This window comes from Rhinopithecus roxellana, chromosome 11 (assembly GCF_007565055.1).
Source record: "Rhinopithecus roxellana isolate Shanxi Qingling chromosome 11, ASM756505v1, whole genome shotgun sequence".
Classification (NCBI taxonomy): Eukaryota; Metazoa; Chordata; class Mammalia; order Primates; family Cercopithecidae; genus Rhinopithecus; species Rhinopithecus roxellana.
Genome location: NC_044559.1, coordinates 28,394,185 through 28,411,805, shown reverse-complemented (window position 1 = coordinate 28,411,805; position 17,621 = coordinate 28,394,185). Strand labels below are relative to the sequence as shown.

The window sequence follows — 17,621 nt, the reverse complement described above, 5'->3', positions numbered from 1 at the left end:
AGAATGGCTTGATTCCTCGTTGCACTCTCAGGCTGAGTCTAGGCAGAAGTTCCCATTACTAGGGACTCAATGTGAGGGCTTCCCCACAATTCCCTGCTTTCATCCAGCCCTGGGGCAGAAGTTCCCATTACTAGAGACTCAGTGTGTGGGCTTTCCCACAATTCCCTGCTTTCATCCAGCGCTGGGGCAGAAGTTCCTATTACTAGGGACTCGGTGTGAGGGCTTCCTCACAATTCCCTGCTTTTATCCAGCGCTGGGGCAGAAGTTCCCATTACTAGGGACTCGGTGTGAGGGCTTTCCCACAATTCCCTGCTTTCATCCAGCGCTGGAACTGCCCTGTCCTCTGACCAGCGGATGCTCAGGATCTGACATTCACTGTTATTTTTCCCATTTTATATAATTTAAGGATCACTTCCCATTTAGTGAAGTTTATCTCAGTTTTAAAAGATTCTCCCTTTCTCCCCTAGGGCTACCAGGGCATGGTGGACGGAGGTGCGAACATCGCGGAGGCCGACTGGGAGAGCGTCTCCAGCATCCTGCAAGTGGTGCGTACTGGGCTGCTGTCCACGGGGTTCTCTGAGTTAGAGTCTCTTTCATGTGTAGCAAATTCCCAGAACACTTGAGTGCAGGTCAGTTGAGAAATAGAGATTATGTGGACAGAACAGACTGTGAGAAGCTCTTTACTTGTGGTTTGATCTTTAGAAATGCATGTGTTAATCTGTGACTCACTTTGAGTATTTGCTAATAGAAATAATCCAAATCGGTGCCTCCCCGCTGAAGACACTCGTGAGGCCCACACCTTCCTGCTGGTCTCAGGCTGTCTCTGCACTGGGCGCCTCCTGATTTCTGCCACATCGGAAGAGAGGTGGAGGGAATTTTGACAACCACGGAAGTTAGGTGGAGCAACATTTGCAAAACATCAGGACATTGTGGGCTGAATTCACACAGGGGAGCATTTCCATTCTGTGGTCGTGATTGACATAGGAAGATGACGTGAACAGAGGGCTGAAGTGTGTGTGTGTATCAGTGAGTTTGTGTTTCTGCGTGTGGTATATGTGGTGTGTGAATCTCAGTGTGTATGTAACTGTGTGAGTTTGGTGTGTGTATGTAGATGTGAGTCTGAGTATGTGTGGTTTGCCCGTGTGTATGTGTTAACTGTGTGAGTTTGTGGCCAGTGAGTGTGTATCTGTGTGGGATGTGTGTATATGTGGTTTCCTTGTATGTGCAGGTGTGTGTGGTGTCTGTGTGTGTGTGGTGTGTCTGTGTGGGGTGTGCGTGTGTGGGGTGTGTGTGTGTATGTGTAGGTGTGTGTGTGGGGTGTGTCTGTGTGTGTGTGTGTCAGCGAGCGAGCGAGGGAGTGGGAATGGCACCCACTCCTCTGCAGCCCAGTTATCCTGGTTTCGTTCCTAAGTTGAAGCCACCTCTTTTGTCTTTTTGGTGGGAGTTTCTGGGTTGCTGACTCTACCTCCCATCGTGCTGGCTTTCATGCTGGCCCCTGGCTTTTTGTCCAGGCAGAGTCTGGAGAGCACCCCTGCCCTGTTCTGCGCCCCCACCCTCATCTGCCTTGGGGGCCGGGTTGTAAGTGGTCTCAGGTCACACTCCGTGCCGGTGACACAGGATCGTGTGGAGTGAATTTCAGATTTTGTAACCTTTTCATAATGCTTTGACAAATTAAATGGTGGTAGGTTTCATGTAAAAATATGAACTTTTCTGGAATTTGGAATACTAATAAGTCTTCATATGTGAAAATGAGCTGTGTGCATGCACCACTGGTGTATCGAAACACACACTCATGGGCCGGGCGCAGTGGCTCACGCCTGTAATCCCAGGACTTTGGGAGGCCGAGGTGGGCGGATCACGAGGTCAGGAGATGGAGACCATCCTGGCTAACATGGTGAAACCCCGTCTCTACTAAAAATACAAAAAAAAAAAAAAAAGCCAGGCGTGGTGGCGGGTGCCTGTAATCCCAACTACTAGGGAAGCCGAGGCAGGAGAATGGCGTGAACCCAGGAGCGGAGCTTGCAGTGAGCCAAGATTGCGCCACTGCACTCCAGCCTGGGCGACAGAGTGAGACTCCGTCTCAAGAAAAAAAAAAAAAGAAGAAACAGGCAGTCACATCAATGCAGGGGTTTCCTGGGAGCTGCGTGCAGACCGAAGCCAGGGAGAGCCCTTGCCTCCAGCGCGGAGACAACCCCTGCTGCGCTTATGAGCACCTTTCTTGACGAAGTCAGCATGCGTTTAGGGATCCAGTCTGGATTGGAGTTTGTTGGTGCATTCATGATTTTATTTAAATGAATCCTGCATTTGTCGATCCCACCGATTCTTCGTTTTTGGAAAACCAAGTGTGATGCATCATGGTCTATGTCCCCTGGAAGTCTGGATGAAATAATTTAAGTTCCTGAACACGTAGCTCTTTAAAAGGGGCAGCGGGTATGTGGTGCAAAAAAAAATCCCCTTGGCCCCAGGTTCCTGCTGGTTTTACCTGCAGGTGCTGTAAGGGGAGACTGGAGGGAGAGCCTGGCCACTGGTCATGCCACTTCCCTTGTCCTGGCCGGCATGCTTGATGGCAGTGGGCTCCTCTTTGGTTCCACGTGCATCTGGTTGAGCTCATTGGCCGGTGCTGGGGCGGCTGCTGTGACCCCACAGGCTGGTTCCTGCTCCATGTATTTAACTGATGGCTGCTGTGTGTCTGGCTCCTCCCCTCCCTGGCTCCTCCTGGTGTGATGCGCTTGTCTTTGTGGAATGCTGGTCTGGGACTAAAAACAGGAAAATCATAGTCTTTCATAGCTAGTTACTGGCAAGGTGAAAATGAGAAAAAGGTAAATTCCAGCACCCCCTGTTTATAGTCAGCCTGTGTGTGCCATCCACCTGGCTTTCTGTCATGCTGTGAGGAGATGAGTAAGCTGGTGTCGTCTTTCCCAGGGCGGGACGATCATTGGCAGTGCGCGGTGCCAGGCCTTCCGCACGCGGGAAGGCCGCCTGAAGGCCGCCTGCAACCTGCTGCAGCGTGGCATCACCAACCTGTGTGTGATCGGCGGGGACGGGAGCCTCACCGGGGCCAACCTCTTCCGGAAGGAGTGGAGCGGGCTGCTGGAGGAGCTGGCCAGGAATGGTGAGTGGAAGCCTGCTCCTGTGTCCTGCGGGCTTTTGCCCTGTTTCAGAGCTTTGGAACGGACATGTTTCCCTCTTCACTGCAGCAGAAGCACCTGTTCTCACAGATCTTCCAGGTCATCATCTCAGGACTTTTTATGATCTCAAAAAACAATAGCAGCAATCAGAAGAATGCTAGTAATTTAACCTTACCATGTGCCAGGCACCCTTTGACCTTTGACACAGATAGTTTTATGGAATCCTCACGACAGCCATCCAAGCCAGTTTTTAGATCATCCCATTTACAGATGAGGAATCAAACAGCCACTCAGCTGTGGTGAGCCAGGTCCCCAGCAGCCTGGGACACCAGCGTCCGCCTTTCAGCCCTCACATTGTATCTCTCCAGCTCACTGGGGTCCCTTAGAACTGAAGTTTTCACAAGACTTTATTTATTTAGATAAATGTCTGCCAATACATCATCCGGTACCACCTTTGACACTACTTAGGAAAGCGTTTCTGAGAGTCCTGTGTGTATGTAGGTTTTTTGGTTTGCTTGTTTTGAGATGGAGTCTGTCTCCCTTGCCCAGGCTGGAGTGCAGTGATGCGATTTTGGCTCACTGCAGCCTCTGCCTTCTGGGTTCAAGCGATTCTCCTGCCTCTTTCTCTTCCTCCTGAGTAGCCAGGATCACAGACATGCACCACACCCGGCTAACTTTTTTTTTATTTTTGGTATAGACGGGGTTCCATCGTGTTGGCCAGGCTGGTCTCGAACTCCTGACCACAGGTCATCCACCCACCTCAGCCTCCCAAAGTGTAGTTTTTCTCCCTTGAAGCAGTTGTTATGTAATTTCAATGCAATATTAAATATGTCCAGGGAAGCATATTGTTTAATAGCAACTTGATGAGAGGCGGCTTTGAGGCAAAGCAGCTGTCTCCAGGCTTGTGAACATCCTTGTAGGGGACGGAGAACACTGCCCGCTGGAAGCAGCCAGGCCTCACAGTTCTTGCTTGTCCACGTTGTCCTGGTCTGGCACAGCCTACTGAGTATACAGAGCAGGACAGTGGCCCCGAGGCCAGGCCTAAGCTTGCCCCTGGCCCTTCGATGGTTCCGACTCCCTTTATACAGAGCTGTGCAGCCTAGGTCTGTCCTGAGTGCGAGGTAGATGCCCGCCCGCGATCCAGCTTCCCACAGATGCATGAGAAATCAATGTGAAGATGGCCTAGTGTCTTAGATTCTCAATTCCGTAATTGTAACATATCCTTGTTCAAAGCCGTGTCATTCTCTGAAGCTGTTGCCAGGAAATACTGAGATTTTTGTTTACCAATTGCAAATGTGGATCCTTTCTTTTATTTTTCGAATCCACTGCTCTTGTCTAAGTGCCAGGTGACAGCGCCCATTGTGTGTAACTGCTGCCAGCTTTGTCTGGCTTCTCTTTCCTTAACTATGCAGAATCCGGTTGCATTGAGTTCTGAGGAAATAAAGAATTGACCCGGGCAGTGGCTCACACCTATAATCCCAGCCCTTTGGGAGGCCAAGGCAGGACGGTCTCTTGAGCCCAGGAATTTAAGACCAGCCTGGGCAACATAGAGTGTGGCTCTACCAAAAAATTAAGAAATCAGCCAGGCATAGTTCTAACTTCTCAGGAGACTGAGGCAGGAGGATCGCCTGAGCCCAGGAGTTCAAGGCTGCAGCGAGCTATGATAGTGCCCCTGCACTCCAGCCTGGTCAACAGAGTGAGACCCTGTCTCAAAAAAATGATAATAAATAAATGATACCAGTAACAAATCAAAGAGTTTCGAGTGTTTGTTTAGAGTGGTTGTGTTGCTGTTTGCTCCCCACACAGGCCAGATCGATAAGGAGGCCGTGCAGAAGTACGCCTACCTCAACGTGGTGGGCATGGTGGGCTCCATTGACAATGATTTCTGCGGCACCGACATGACCATCGGCACTGACTCCGCCCTGCATAGGATCATCGAGGTCATTGACGCCATCATGACCACGGCCCAGAGGTAAAGCGCTCAGAGGAACCGGCAGGAGGCCACGGGGGGCCCGATGTGTGCCCAGCTCAGATGTTACCACAGCCTCTAGAACATTCTGCAGATTGGGTGTCCTGGTGCTGGCTCGTAACTTGACTTTTAGGAACTATTGCCAGAAAATTGTTCTCTGGTCTGCTTTCCATTTTTAATTTTAAAACATTCCTTGTTTTTAACCTGATGATAAAAGAAAGCTATTGATTAGAATTTGAAAGGAAGAAACAAAATAATAATTATCTGAATGTCCTATCCAAACATCTCCGGAAGGAGTGGCAAGAAGTAAACTGTGGTATGGATTTTCCACACCACTCATTAGAGATGCGGCCAGCGATGTCCTGCCCTGTGTAACCTATGGATTCACAAAGTGTGGTGGGGCCACAGCATTTGATCCGAGGTGCTCTAGACTCGGCAGATCATCACTAATGACTTTGTGGGACACCCTACAATTTCTGAAGCAATTTGCATGAAAACCATGTGAAATGGTAAATAGAATAAGTGTCTCCCCTTTAAGGATGAGGTGCTTGAGACTGAGAGAGTGCTGTATCCAGTCCCCAGTGTGGTGCCTCCCAGTCTTCTGTGTGTCCTGTTCCCAGTGATGCCTCACTGGACATTCTCAGTGCGTGGGCATGAACCCCACAGTTGGTGGAAAATCACTAAGTTGGAAGGCTGCTCGGAGCAGTTGGATTTTTCCATTCCCTGGGAATACCCAGTCTCTGGGCGTTAACCACTTAGTGACACTGGCACGCACTTGTTTCCCTGGGAGAGATCCAGCCGTGGCTCTTGACAGCAGCCACCAACTGTGCCCAATAGAGAAGGTATCTGGGAAAGAGCCCAGCACAGGGCCTGGGAGTATGAGTGTGTCCTGGGCACAGGCAGGCGAGGTGTCAAATGTGCAACTGGAGAGTGCAGAGGTGGCTCAAGTCACTTTCCTCACAGGAGTCTGGAAGGCTACTGCATAGCGTTTGCCTTAGTAGAAAATGAACCATTTTTGAAGCCTAGGTCCTTGCAGGCCTCCTGGCTAACTCAGCTGTCAAAGCCCCTTCTCTCTGCTTTCTGAGCTGTGTTCGGGGCTGAGTGGGTGCTCCCTGTGTTTCTCTGCTTTCTGAGCTGTGTCCGGGCTGAGTGGGTGCTCCCTGTGTTTCTCTGCTTTCTGAGCTGTGTCCAGGGCTGAATGGGTGCTCCCTGTGTTTCTCTGCTTTCTGAGCTGTGTCTGGGCTGAGTGGGTGCTCCCTGTGTTTCTCTGCTTTCTGAGCTGTGTCCGGGGCTCCCTCTGTTTTTCTTTCAGCCACCAGAGGACCTTCGTTCTGGAGGTGATGGGACGACACTGTGGGTATGTACCTGCGCTGGGTCCAGTGCCCGCGGTTCGGGTTGGGGACCCTTAGCGTCATCTCCCCAAGGCTGTACCCTACATCCTGAATGCTCCCGTGGAGAGTCCTGGAGGGACCGGCGTCCTGCTTCATACCTGGCATTAGATCTGCCCATCTGTCACTGAGTGGGGTGCCTGGGGTACCCTCATGGGAAGGATCCTTCTGGGGTGTCGATGCTGTTGCCTTGTCCACGTAGGTACCTGGCCCTGGTGAGCGCCTTGGCCTGCGGTGCAGACTGGGTGTTCCTTCCGGAATCTCCGCCAGAGGACGGCTGGGAGGAGCAGATGTGTGTCAAACTCTCGGAGGTAATGTGGGTCCCGTGGCCGTCGATAGCGGGCAATGCTGGCTGGATTGCTTTAATCAGGATCCCAAGTGGGACGGCACTTTAAGCACGTGAAAGTATTTCTCTGTCTCCAGTTTGTCACACTTTGTATTTCACTCTATGGACTGTGAGCGTGGGGCATGTTTTCCTCTATGAAGGCTGAGACTCAAGGCAGAAGAGGTCTCATTTAAGACCTGAGTCTGAGACAGAGTGAGCCTGGTTAGAATGCCCCATGTGTGCCTGACTCTGGCAGGTGGACTTCAGGCACTGTTGGCTCCAGGCTCCACACAGCCACCACTACCATTTTCTATGGGCAGGTCTTTAATGCGGGGCTTTATAGAAAGCGAATCCATTGAGGATGAGTTAGTCCACATCGTGGAGTGGTCGCTGTGTTCCTTTCATGACCTCTTTAGGCTCACGTGACTGCTGTGAGCATAAGAAGGACAATGGGGACAGCAGCACGGCGGCCCAGCAGTGCAAGGCCTTTCGGATGCAACTGTGGCCACCAGAACCCACTGTGTGGGCCCTGTGTTCGCTCACACTGTGTTTTCTGTCCCGCCTCTCTGCTGCTGGAGCCTGTGCGCAATACAACTTCATCCCAGTGGCCAGGCTTCGGGGCCTCCCCGGGAGGGGCCAGAGAGGAGTGGTTTATAGGGAGGTGGCAGGAAACTCTGGAGGGGGGCAGAAAGCATGAGTGCACGAGGCGCCTGTTGGGGGTCCATCTCTGTGTCCTTCCCCTTGGGAACCCCTGTCAGTCACACCAGCGCCCTCCACCGAGGGCTGGCTGGGGGCCACATTTCTGTCTGTGGTGGTGATATGAGCTCCCAATCCCAAAAAGCTCTCTTCCAGTGAGCCACACCTGCCCTGCCCCTTCACCCCTGCCCCTTCACCCCTGCCCCTCTCCTCCCCCCTGCCCCTCACCCCGCCCCTGCCCCTCAACTCACCCCTGCCCCTCCTCTCACCCCTGCCCGTCCTCTCATCCCATCCCTCCCTGCTGTCATCCAGAGCACCTTTCACCACCTTCTGATGTCATTGGGAAGCAGCTCTTAGGAAGCTGGGCAAAGATTCCTGCCCAGAAAGAGGCTAGTTCAGTCTGAGACAGATTTCTGTGGTTTTGTTACAGTTGTTGCTAAGAATGGGATTAGGAATTTGAGAGCTTTAATTTTCTGTGTCTGCAGAACCGAGCCCGGAAAAAAAGGCTGAATATTATTATTGTGGCTGAAGGAGCAATTGATACCCAAAATAAACCCATTACCTCTGAGAAAATCAAAGAGGTGAGTGCGTGCAACTGTTCACTTTCCCTTGGTTTCTGCCTGGAAGCAGGGGAGGTTAGCATCATGGGCAGGCTTGGTTTAGAACATTGAATTATTAACTTTTTATCCTTGATATTTAAAACATTTTCATAACAACTCAGAAGTTGGACAGCATGGGAAACACGCAGCGCCCGCTCCTGGGAGCCCGTTCTGCTTGCGTCCCCTCTTCCCGAGCCCCAGAGGTTCCGGGACTCCCCAGCAGACATAGAGGAGGTCAGCTCGAGTGGTCACACGTGTTCTTTGGAATAGAGTGTTCTGGCTCTTAAACGTGAACTGCTCTGAGAATGAGGACTGAACACTTGGCAGCTGACCTGGGCTTCTGTTTGCCACAGTGGGAAAAGGCGGCGCCTTGCTCTTCCCTGTGCCCTCCCGTAACCCAGAGCATCAGCTGAGCGCATTCTTACTCACAAAGAAAGCCGCTGTGTCCTCGTGGCCCTGCCAGGGGACGGGCTCTGGCAGGCTTCATGCCCTGGGGCTTGCTCAGTGCCCGCCCATCTGGAGAGGACTCTGATGCCATGGGCTGGGCTCCTGCTGTAGACGGCTGGGGACGGGCTCTGGCTCTAGCAGCCGCAGGGCAGAAGACATCCCCACCTGCCTTTGTAAGTCGTGTTCTTTATTGTGCTTTGTTATGGTCAGTTAAGGAGCAAAACATGTCTCTGGATATGAAAACGGTGACAGACACCTGGGAAAGACATCTGCCAATATTTATAAGTGGTAATCCATAAAGTCGAGGCAAAGGTTTTATTTCCCACTTAATTATAATTAAATTACAGGACAATGGACCAAGAAGGAACCATGAAATTCACGTAGCCCAGCCCCACTCTTCTTACAGAGGAGTAAGCTGAGTTCCAGAGACAGTCAGTGGCCTCTGCAGGTCACTGGGCCAGCGTGCCCGTGGGGTGGGGCGAGGGCAGTGCCTTGATTAGACTGGGTTGTGCTGTCAAATCACAGCTAAACAAATTTAAGCTGGTTAAAGGAAAATGTTTACATTTTTGTAAAATAACTAATAGTTTAAATGCAAGCTACTGAAACTTTTTGTTGTTGTTGTTAAAGCACCAAACATGTGACTTGCATTCGTTTTTCTAGGTGCGAGCCAAGATTTTCTTTGGTAACAAAAGTATTATTTTTAAAACCGAGTTTCAGCTGCCTGTTATATATACTAAATGTTCTGCTGGGAAACAAAATTCAGAAATAACTTTTCCCATTTAGATCTGAAGAAAGAGCGAAAAACCTTTTTTAGTGCCTAGTACCTGCTTCCAGATCTGGGCTGCTGTGTCCGCATCACGGTTCCGCATCCTAACAAGACGTTTCCTTGCAGCTCGTCGTCACGCAGCTGGGCTACGACACACGTGTGACCATCCTTGGGCACGTGCAGAGAGGAGGGACCCCTTCGGCATTCGACAGGATCTTGGTGAGGATGGGAGGGTTGGGCATCTTCACAGGGTCTCTAGGAGGAAGTGTTTCTGGAGAGGCGCAGGCACCAGCTGGCCACAGAGGCTGGCAGGATGCTCCCCCAGAGATGCCAGCGGCCCGGCCCTTGTCTTGACGATCCTTGAGACCTTTGGTGCAGACCAGTCTCTAGGCCTACAGCCATTCAGATGCGGGGAGAGCTCTCTAGTGTGGGAAGGCAGTGCCTGCTGTTAGGATGACGTGGACCCCAGAGGACACAACCCCAGGGCAGAAAGGACTGTGTTCCTTGTGTGGGTTTCTGGAAACTGACTCAGGGCAGCAGGAATCCCAAGTACAAACTCAGCTCTTAACACTCCTGCTCTCCGTCTGGCCCTGACCTCCCCTCTGTTCCCATCTTGCCAGTTCTAAAGGAGTGGAAATCGCTTTGCTCTGAAGAGTTGGGCTGCAAGTGGGGAGGGCTGTGAGCACCTGACTGAGATCACTGGAGGTCATGGAAAGATAGCAGGAGGTGACAGGGACGGGGCAGGGCGGGGGGCTGCCCCTGACCCACATGGACCTGGTTTCCAGGCCAGCCGCATGGGAGTGGAGGCGGTCATCGCCTTGCTAGAGGCCACCCCGGACACCCCAGCTTGCGTCGTGTCGCTGAACGGGAATCACGCTGTGCGCCTGCCACTGATGGAGTGCGTGCAGATGGTGAGTGGGCAGCCCATGGCCAAAGGCGGGGCGGGGGCAGCTGGGGACAGACGCTGCTTGTCGGGCCAGCCTGGGCACCTTGGGTGTCTTGTCGGTGCACGCTGGGCTACACAGCCTTTCTGAGAAGGGGTTGAGCTGCCCATGGGGAGGGAGCAGGCTTGTGTTCTCACCCACACCTGCAGAACCTGTGCCATCTTCACTCTTTGGTTTTCTAAGTTACCATCCGTCCTTGTGGCACGTAGTTGTAACCTCTCCTGAGGTGGGTCTAGAGTGTTGGGATCCCAACAGTCGAAGAGGTTCCAGGTGGCCCCAGTGCACCAGGCGCTGCAGAAGGACAAAGTACAGGGAGGCGGTCGCAAGAGAGATCTGTGGACAGGGAGGCAGGGAGGCGGGCGTGAGAGAGATCTGTGGACAGAGTGGCAGGGAGGCGGGCGTGAGAGAGATCTGCGGGGCGGTATTTTGTAGGGGAAGGTGGGCCCTTCCCAAACTTCTCCAGTTTCAGCCACTTCCTGTCCTCCTATCCCCAAGGACATTCAGGTCTGTGATGGGACACAGGGATGACTCTGGTCCCCCGAAGATGCACCCACCCTTCTCGGGCCAGGGAGCTGCTGCCTGCAAATGAACAAAGGGAAAAGCAGTTCCCGCTTTCCAGGCATTGTTCAGTAGTGGAGGTGACTGTGGAGTTAGCTGCATTCGAAGTTTGTTTTATTTTATTTTATTTTTTATTTATTTACTTAGACATGGAGTCTCGCTCTGTGGCCCAGGCTGGAGTGCGCTATCTTGGCTCACTGCAAGCTCTGCCTCCCGGGTTCACGCTATTCTCCTGCCTCAGCCTCCCAAGTAGCTGGGACTAAAGGTGCCCGCCACCAAGCCCGGCTAATTTTTTTTTTTTTTTGTATGTTTAGTAGAGACGGGGTTTCACCGTGTTAGCCAGGATGGTCTCGATCTCCTGACCTCGTGATCCGCCCGTCTCGGCCTCCCAAAGTGCTGGGATTACAGGTGTGAGCCCCCGCGGCCGGCTGTTGTTTTTCAGAGTTCATTCGTGGCTCCTGTTTTGTTGGGTCTTTCCAGTGACCCTGAGGTAAAGGCCTCTTAGCACACACAAAGAAGTCATGAAGCAATCGAGTCAGGGACTTGTTGAAAGTCACCTTGGAAACATAATTTCCAAAAGCCCAAGGGAGAAAATAGTATTTGTGTGTATGTGTGTGAAGGCTTGTGTCTGTGTGTGTATGTATAGTGTGTGCATGTGTGTCTCTGCATATGCATGTACATGCAGGTTTATGCATCTGTGTGTGTTTGTGAGTGTGTGAGGTAGTTTGTGTCTGCATGTGTTTGTATATATGCATGGGTATGCATGTTTGAGTGTGAGCGAGTGTGTCTGCATGTTACCCTGTGTGCATGTGTGTTTATATGCGTATGTGAGTATGTGAGGTATTGTGTCTGCATGTCTCTGTGCGTGTATGTTTATATGCATGTGTGTGTATGTGAGAGGTAGTATGTGTCTGCATGTCTGTGTGTGCAGGTATGTTTCTGTGCATATGTGTGCATGTTGGTATGAGTACGAGGTAGTGTGTGTCTGCATATTAGTGTGTGCCTGTGTGCATGTGAGAGGCAGTAGGCTTAAAAGGCTCAGAGCACTGAACCACATGCAGTACATGTATTTTTAGCCTGTGTCTCGTGTCTCTGCTTGTCTAGAGACGATCATGGTAGGTGTCACTTGCCCTGACCTTGAAACCACCTTGTGTGGCTTTGTTGTTAAAGCGGAGGGAGCCACTACTGTGCACCTGTGCACCTGCTATTTGTCAGGCGTCTTCCTGAGGGTCTGACATGTTTGAATAACCTTAGAGATTGCTGAAAGTAGGAGTATTTTTCTCATCTTACAGAGGAGGAAATTGAAGTTTAGAACGAGAAAGAACTTCCCCGGGATCCTGACGTTGCCCAGGGCTGCCTGGCATGCATCACTCCTAGCCCCATGTCCCAGGGCATCCATCCGGGCCCCTCTGCTCCCCCGCCCGCTGTGACCTCACTCCCGTCCCGCATTCCCCAGTGAGCTGATGTGTTTTCTTTTGTTTTTCCCCACCATAATCAAATTGAGAATTCCTTAGAACCATGCCTGAGAGATTTCATTTCCTCTGGCTTTGTTCTCTTGGGTTAAATCTTCACAATGTTGTGTCCATAAACAGCAGGTGACACCTCCTCTTTTTCCTCAGAAGCCTCCTGAGCTAAGCAGACCCCAGGGCTCTGACCTCACAGCCGGGCAGTGAGGGGCTGGCTGCCAACCAGCATTAGGTTATACTTGGTGGCCGGTCGTCTAGACCATTAACCCTGGGGCTGCCGGCGGCCTGGGTCAGACTGGAGAGGGCTGGTGGGAAGGACCGAGCCAGCCTCCACCCACCCCATCCATGGTGCACCAAGTTCTGACACATTCTTTCTTCTTTTCATCATTGTTTTAAAAGACTCAGGATGTGCAGAAGGCGATGGACGAGAGGAGATTTCAAGATGCGGTTCGGCTCCGAGGGAGGTGAGGTGCTTTGGAGAAAGCTCCGCTCTGTCAGGAACACACACCCCTCGGGCCTGGCCACTGCAAATGTGCCTAGGGGTTGTGCTTATTCCATGTCAGTATGAAAACTCAGAAAGTCAGGCAGGACTCACAGCACCACATTTGCAGTAGCAGGCCCTGGTGACTGGTTAGAGAGAAATCATTTTCTAAAGTTGCCATTGGTCCTTTTTGGCAAGGTGGTGGTGATTTAGGAGCTAATGAGATTAAGGCACAAGGTGACTTATGGCCTTTTAAAAACAAAACAAAACAAAAAACGGAGTCTCCTTCTGTCACCCAGGCTAGAGTACAGTGGTACCATCTCAGCCCCTGCAACCTCTGCCTCCCATGTTCAAGAAATTCTCGTGCCTTGGCCTTCCGAGTAGCTGGGACTACCGGCGCGTGCCACCACATCCAGCTAATTTTTGTATTTTTAGTACAGATGGGGTTTCACCATGTTGGCCAGGCTGGTCTCGAACTCCTGACCTCAAATGATTCACCCACCTCAGCCTCCCAAAGTGCTGGGATTACAGGCTTGAGCCACCGCACCCGGCTGTGGCCCTCATTTTGCAAGAGAAAGTTATGAAGTATAGAAGCATACCCTTTTCTCAGTCCATTTCCTCCAGACACGGACAGCACTGCGGGTCGCGGTTAAGGGCTCTGCAGCGCACGTGGATTCCTGGGGCCTCCTCCTCCTGCCCAGATAGTTGGTAGACACATTGAGTGCTGGCAGATAAGCCGCTTTTCTCTGCATGAGCCCCAAGTTGTGTGTGGTGTTCCCAACTCTGATCCAACAACACCCTCTTCCTTTAGGAGCTTTGCGGGCAACCTGAACACCTACAAGCGACTTGCCATCAAGCTGCCGGACGATCAGATCCCAAAGGTCGGTGGCCGGCCTCCCGCGATGCCCCCGACCTCTCCTGCGGGCCTCCCCTCATGGCCTCTGCCTCACTGAATGAGGCCATGGGTTTTCAGGCCTGGCACGGCATGGGCCACTGCCACAGTGTGCAGCAAATGGAGCTTGCATGTGCCCGTGACCCAGTGCTCGCCCGCCTTCTGTTTTGCAGACCAATTGCAACGTGGCTGTCATCAACGTGGGGGCGCCCGCGGCCGGGATGAACGCGGCCGTGCGCTCAGCTGTGCGCGTGGGCATTGCTGACGGCCACAGGATGCTCGCTATCTACGATGGCTTTGATGGCTTCGCCAAGGGCCAGGTGAGTCACGCAGGATGCCATAGGCGGGCAGACACCCTGGCTCCAAGCACAGTGGAATGGGGGCCCCTCCACGGCCCTCACACCTTTTCACGCCTCAGTCCAGGATCCTGTGACATTGTGACTGAATGACTACTTATTTAAGGCATTGCTTCTGGAGTGAAATCTCACCCTAAGATAGGTGTCAGGCCCTCAAATGGAGCCCAAGGTGCGATGTGCTTTTGAATTTTCTGAAAAGGTGCTGGGGAATGGCAGTGCCTCTGGGGTCTGATGGCCCTGACTGTAGGAGAGAAGGAAGGTGGCGTCGCCTTGGAGGCTGTGGTTGGTTTAAACCGGGCACTGGAGGGAAAGTAGGCAGTGTCTGGTGTGCACAAGCGCCCTCTGAAATACAAACCTTAGTGAACACGGGTGACACCTCTTGAGGTGTGCTGTGCCCAGTTGTTCTGCGGGATTTACATGTGTTCACCCATTTAAGCCTCACACTAAATCTAAGATGTTATCCCCATTTTCCTTACAAGAAAACTGAGGCACAGGGATGCCAACTGGGCTGGGTGCACGGGGGAGGACTGGAAACAGATTCTGAGCTCCTGACTGGGGGTTGAACTGGTGGCTGTTTGTTTATCTGATTAGCCAACAAATACCTACTTTGTGAAATTCTTTTTTTTATTAGTTTTGAGATGGAGTCTCCCTCTGTTGCCCAAACTGGAGTGCAGTGGCGTGATCTCAGCTCACTGCAGCCTCCGCCTCCCGGGTTCGAGCGATTCTCCTGCCTCAGCCTCCTGAGTAGCCAAAATTACAGACACGCGCCACCACGCCCAGCTCATTTTTGTATTTTTAGTAGAGATGGGGTTTCACCATGTTGGCCAGGCTGGTCTCGACCTCCTGACCTCAGGTGACCCCCCCGCCTTGGCCTCCCAAAGTGCTGGATTACAGGCATGACCCGCCGTGCCCGGCCTCCGACTTTGTGGAGTTCTTATGATGAGGAATTAAATGAGTGAGCACAGCAGGCACAACTCTGGTTCCGTGGAGACTGCATTTTAGACGGGGAGAGGGGACAGTGACTGAGGACCCCCCTGCTCTCTGGACAGTGAGCAGTGCTCAGAGGCACGCCGAGGAGGGCCTGCTGGAGTTCCCCCAGACAGCCACGCTGGGGAAGGTGCTCCCAGGCTGCAGGTCAGATGAGCAGGCGGCTCTTGGGACCCTCGAGGGACACTCATCCCAGGCGGAGGGAAAGGATGCTCTGGAGCTGATGCTCACAGGGGCAGGGGCTCCGAGCCCGCGCAGGGCCATGAGGATGGGAACTGCAGGGGCAGGGCCAGCTTGTTTGTGGGCTCCGAGCCTGCGCAGGGCAGCGAGGATGGGAACTGCAGGGCCAGGGCCGGCTTGTTTGTGGGCTCCGAGCCTGCGCAGGGCAGTGAGGATGGGAACTGCAGGGGCGGGGCCGGCTTGTTTGTGGGCAGCCTGAGGAGGTTGGCTTTTATGTTATGTGAGATTTGGGGTCCTGAGCGGGGACTGGCCCATACCAAGAGCTTTCTAAAGGGACTCTCTGGTGTTCGTCGAGGCAGAGGCAGGAGGCAGGGCTTCCAGCTGGGGCTTTGCAGTCACCTAGCAAGAGATGGTGGGTCCAGACTGGCTACTGTGCAGGTGGCAGGAAACCTCCAAGGGTCTGGAGATATTGAGGGCACGGAGGGTACGTGGGATTTGCTTGCTAAGTACACGCAGGCATAAACAGAGGAGGCAAGAATCACTCCTGTTCCTGGCCTGAGCACATGGAAGGGTAGAGTTGCAACTTAAGAGGACGGGAAGCCCTGAGACACACTGCTTTCAGGAAGGATGAGGAGTGGAGACTCATGAGGCCGCGGTGAAGGCGCGTGTCCCACGGCTGAGGACAGGACAGGACTGGGGATGCCGGGTGAAGGTGTGTCCCGTGGCCAAGGACAGGACTAGGGATGCCGGGGTGAAGGTGTGTGTCCTGCAGCCAAAAATGTGCAGTAGGCCACTGTGTACCCGGCGTCTTCAGGAGTGGTGAGCTCAGCACGTGGGTTTGGGAGGATTCAGCGTCTCCATGATAGTTAAAGGCACAGAACTCACAGAGCTTCCCTGAGGGCCTGAGTGCAGATAGGAGAGAGAGGAGGTCTGGGACCGAGTCCTCAGGGCGCCATTGTTAAGAGTGGGGTGGGAAGAGGAGACCGCAGCCCAGGAGACTGAGGAGTGGCAGAGAGTTGGGGGGGAGATGCCCAGTGGCATCCCCGGGAACACAGATGATCCACCTTCCACCACCGCTGGCCCCTTTCCATGTTGGCCCATCCACCTGCATCTCAGCTGCAGGAACCGGATGAGGAACCGTTCTGTCCTGGGTGGTTCTTGTTTCCCCGTCTTTCTGGTTCAGACTTGTAAAGATTAATTGGCCTAAAACTGGTATTTGCTTTATTTAAAGAAATATTGCCTTCAAAACTGATTTATGTGAAAAAAACAAGCCTGATTTATATGGTTCTGTCAAATATATATATACACACACACACACACACACACACCTTGTACAATATTTACCTTTTGATATAGAATGATCTTTTTTCTAATGTAATTTACCTGGAGATCTCACTGTAGCATAGCAGTGCGTCCACCAAATCTGTGAACTTACCTGGAATCTCGTGACCGGAAGCTTCGGAGCTGGGGTTCAAGCCCCACAGGTTCTCTTCCTGCGGCCGTGCCGTCCTCGCAGTGGCATCCTCTTTCTGTGATTACATTAGTTTGCTTAGTAATCTGTTTTCCTTTTTTTCTCCCAAGTTTGTAAGAAAAGAAATTTTCCCTTAATCTTTTACCAATTTAGAAACCATCATATTACTTTTCTTTTAATTGCCGGTGGCAGGATATGGGGAGCTGACGTATCTCACACATGGCTGGGGGTAAGATGCAGATGCCCTGACAGGCAGGGAGAATGCAGCCCCTCTGCTGTTCTTCTGTTTCTCGCCTTGATTCATCCAGGCATCGCGATAAATGCTGTCTCACACGCCTCTCAAATCTTTTTTTTTTTTTTTTTCTGAGATGGAGTCTTGCTCTGTCGTCCAGGCTAGAGTGCAGCGGCATGATCTCAGCTCACTGCAAGCTCTGCCTCCCCAGTTCGTGCCATTCTCCTGCCTCAGCCTTCTGAGTAGCTGGGACTACAGGCGCCCGCCACCACACCTGTCTAATTTTTTGTACTTTTAGTAGAGATGGGGTTTCTCCGTGTTGGCCAGGATGGTCTTGATCTCCTGACCTCGTGATCCGCCCGCCTCGGCCTCCCAAATTGCTGGGATTACAAACATGAGCCACCGCGCCTGGCCTTGCCTCTCAAATCTTTACCTGAATGCAGCCTGTTGAAAAAGCACAGAAAGCTGTTTTTAGTACTTTCTAACTTGCCTTTCATTGTTCACTTTAGCTTCTAACTTGCCTTTCATTGTTCATTCTGTGTTTGCACATTAGATCAAAGAAATCGGCTGGACAGATGTCGGGGGCTGGACCGGCCAAGGAGGCTCCATCCTTGGGACAAAACGGTAACTTCCAAATCTTGACTCTATGACCTGCTTTTAAGGAAGAAGGAAGAGCCATGTTCTGGAAGAGAATTGCTAGGTGCCGATGCCACTTGCGATTCCTGTAAAGGCGTCC

General features: G+C 52.3%; 1 protein-coding gene across 2 annotated transcripts in view; it reads left to right on the top strand.

Annotated features, from left to right (window-relative positions):
- PFKP (phosphofructokinase, platelet) overlaps positions 1 to 17,621 on the top strand; it is a 69,367-nt gene that overhangs the window by 31,899 nt on the left and 19,847 nt on the right. For both annotated transcript variants that reach the window (XM_030940758.1, XM_030940759.1), the window contains 12 exons: positions 468 to 545; positions 2,923 to 3,112; positions 4,935 to 5,100; positions 6,410 to 6,454; positions 6,688 to 6,796; positions 7,992 to 8,087; positions 9,445 to 9,537; positions 10,104 to 10,229; positions 12,686 to 12,750; positions 13,579 to 13,648; positions 13,833 to 13,979; positions 17,439 to 17,509. In XM_030940758.1, the coding sequence (XP_030796618.1) occupies positions 468 to 545; positions 2,923 to 3,112; positions 4,935 to 5,100; positions 6,410 to 6,454; positions 6,688 to 6,796; positions 7,992 to 8,087; positions 9,445 to 9,537; positions 10,104 to 10,229; positions 12,686 to 12,750; positions 13,579 to 13,648; positions 13,833 to 13,979; positions 17,439 to 17,509 (1,256 nt within the window). The remainder of the gene's footprint in view (positions 1 to 467; positions 546 to 2,922; positions 3,113 to 4,934; positions 5,101 to 6,409; positions 6,455 to 6,687; positions 6,797 to 7,991; positions 8,088 to 9,444; positions 9,538 to 10,103; positions 10,230 to 12,685; positions 12,751 to 13,578; positions 13,649 to 13,832; positions 13,980 to 17,438; positions 17,510 to 17,621) is intronic.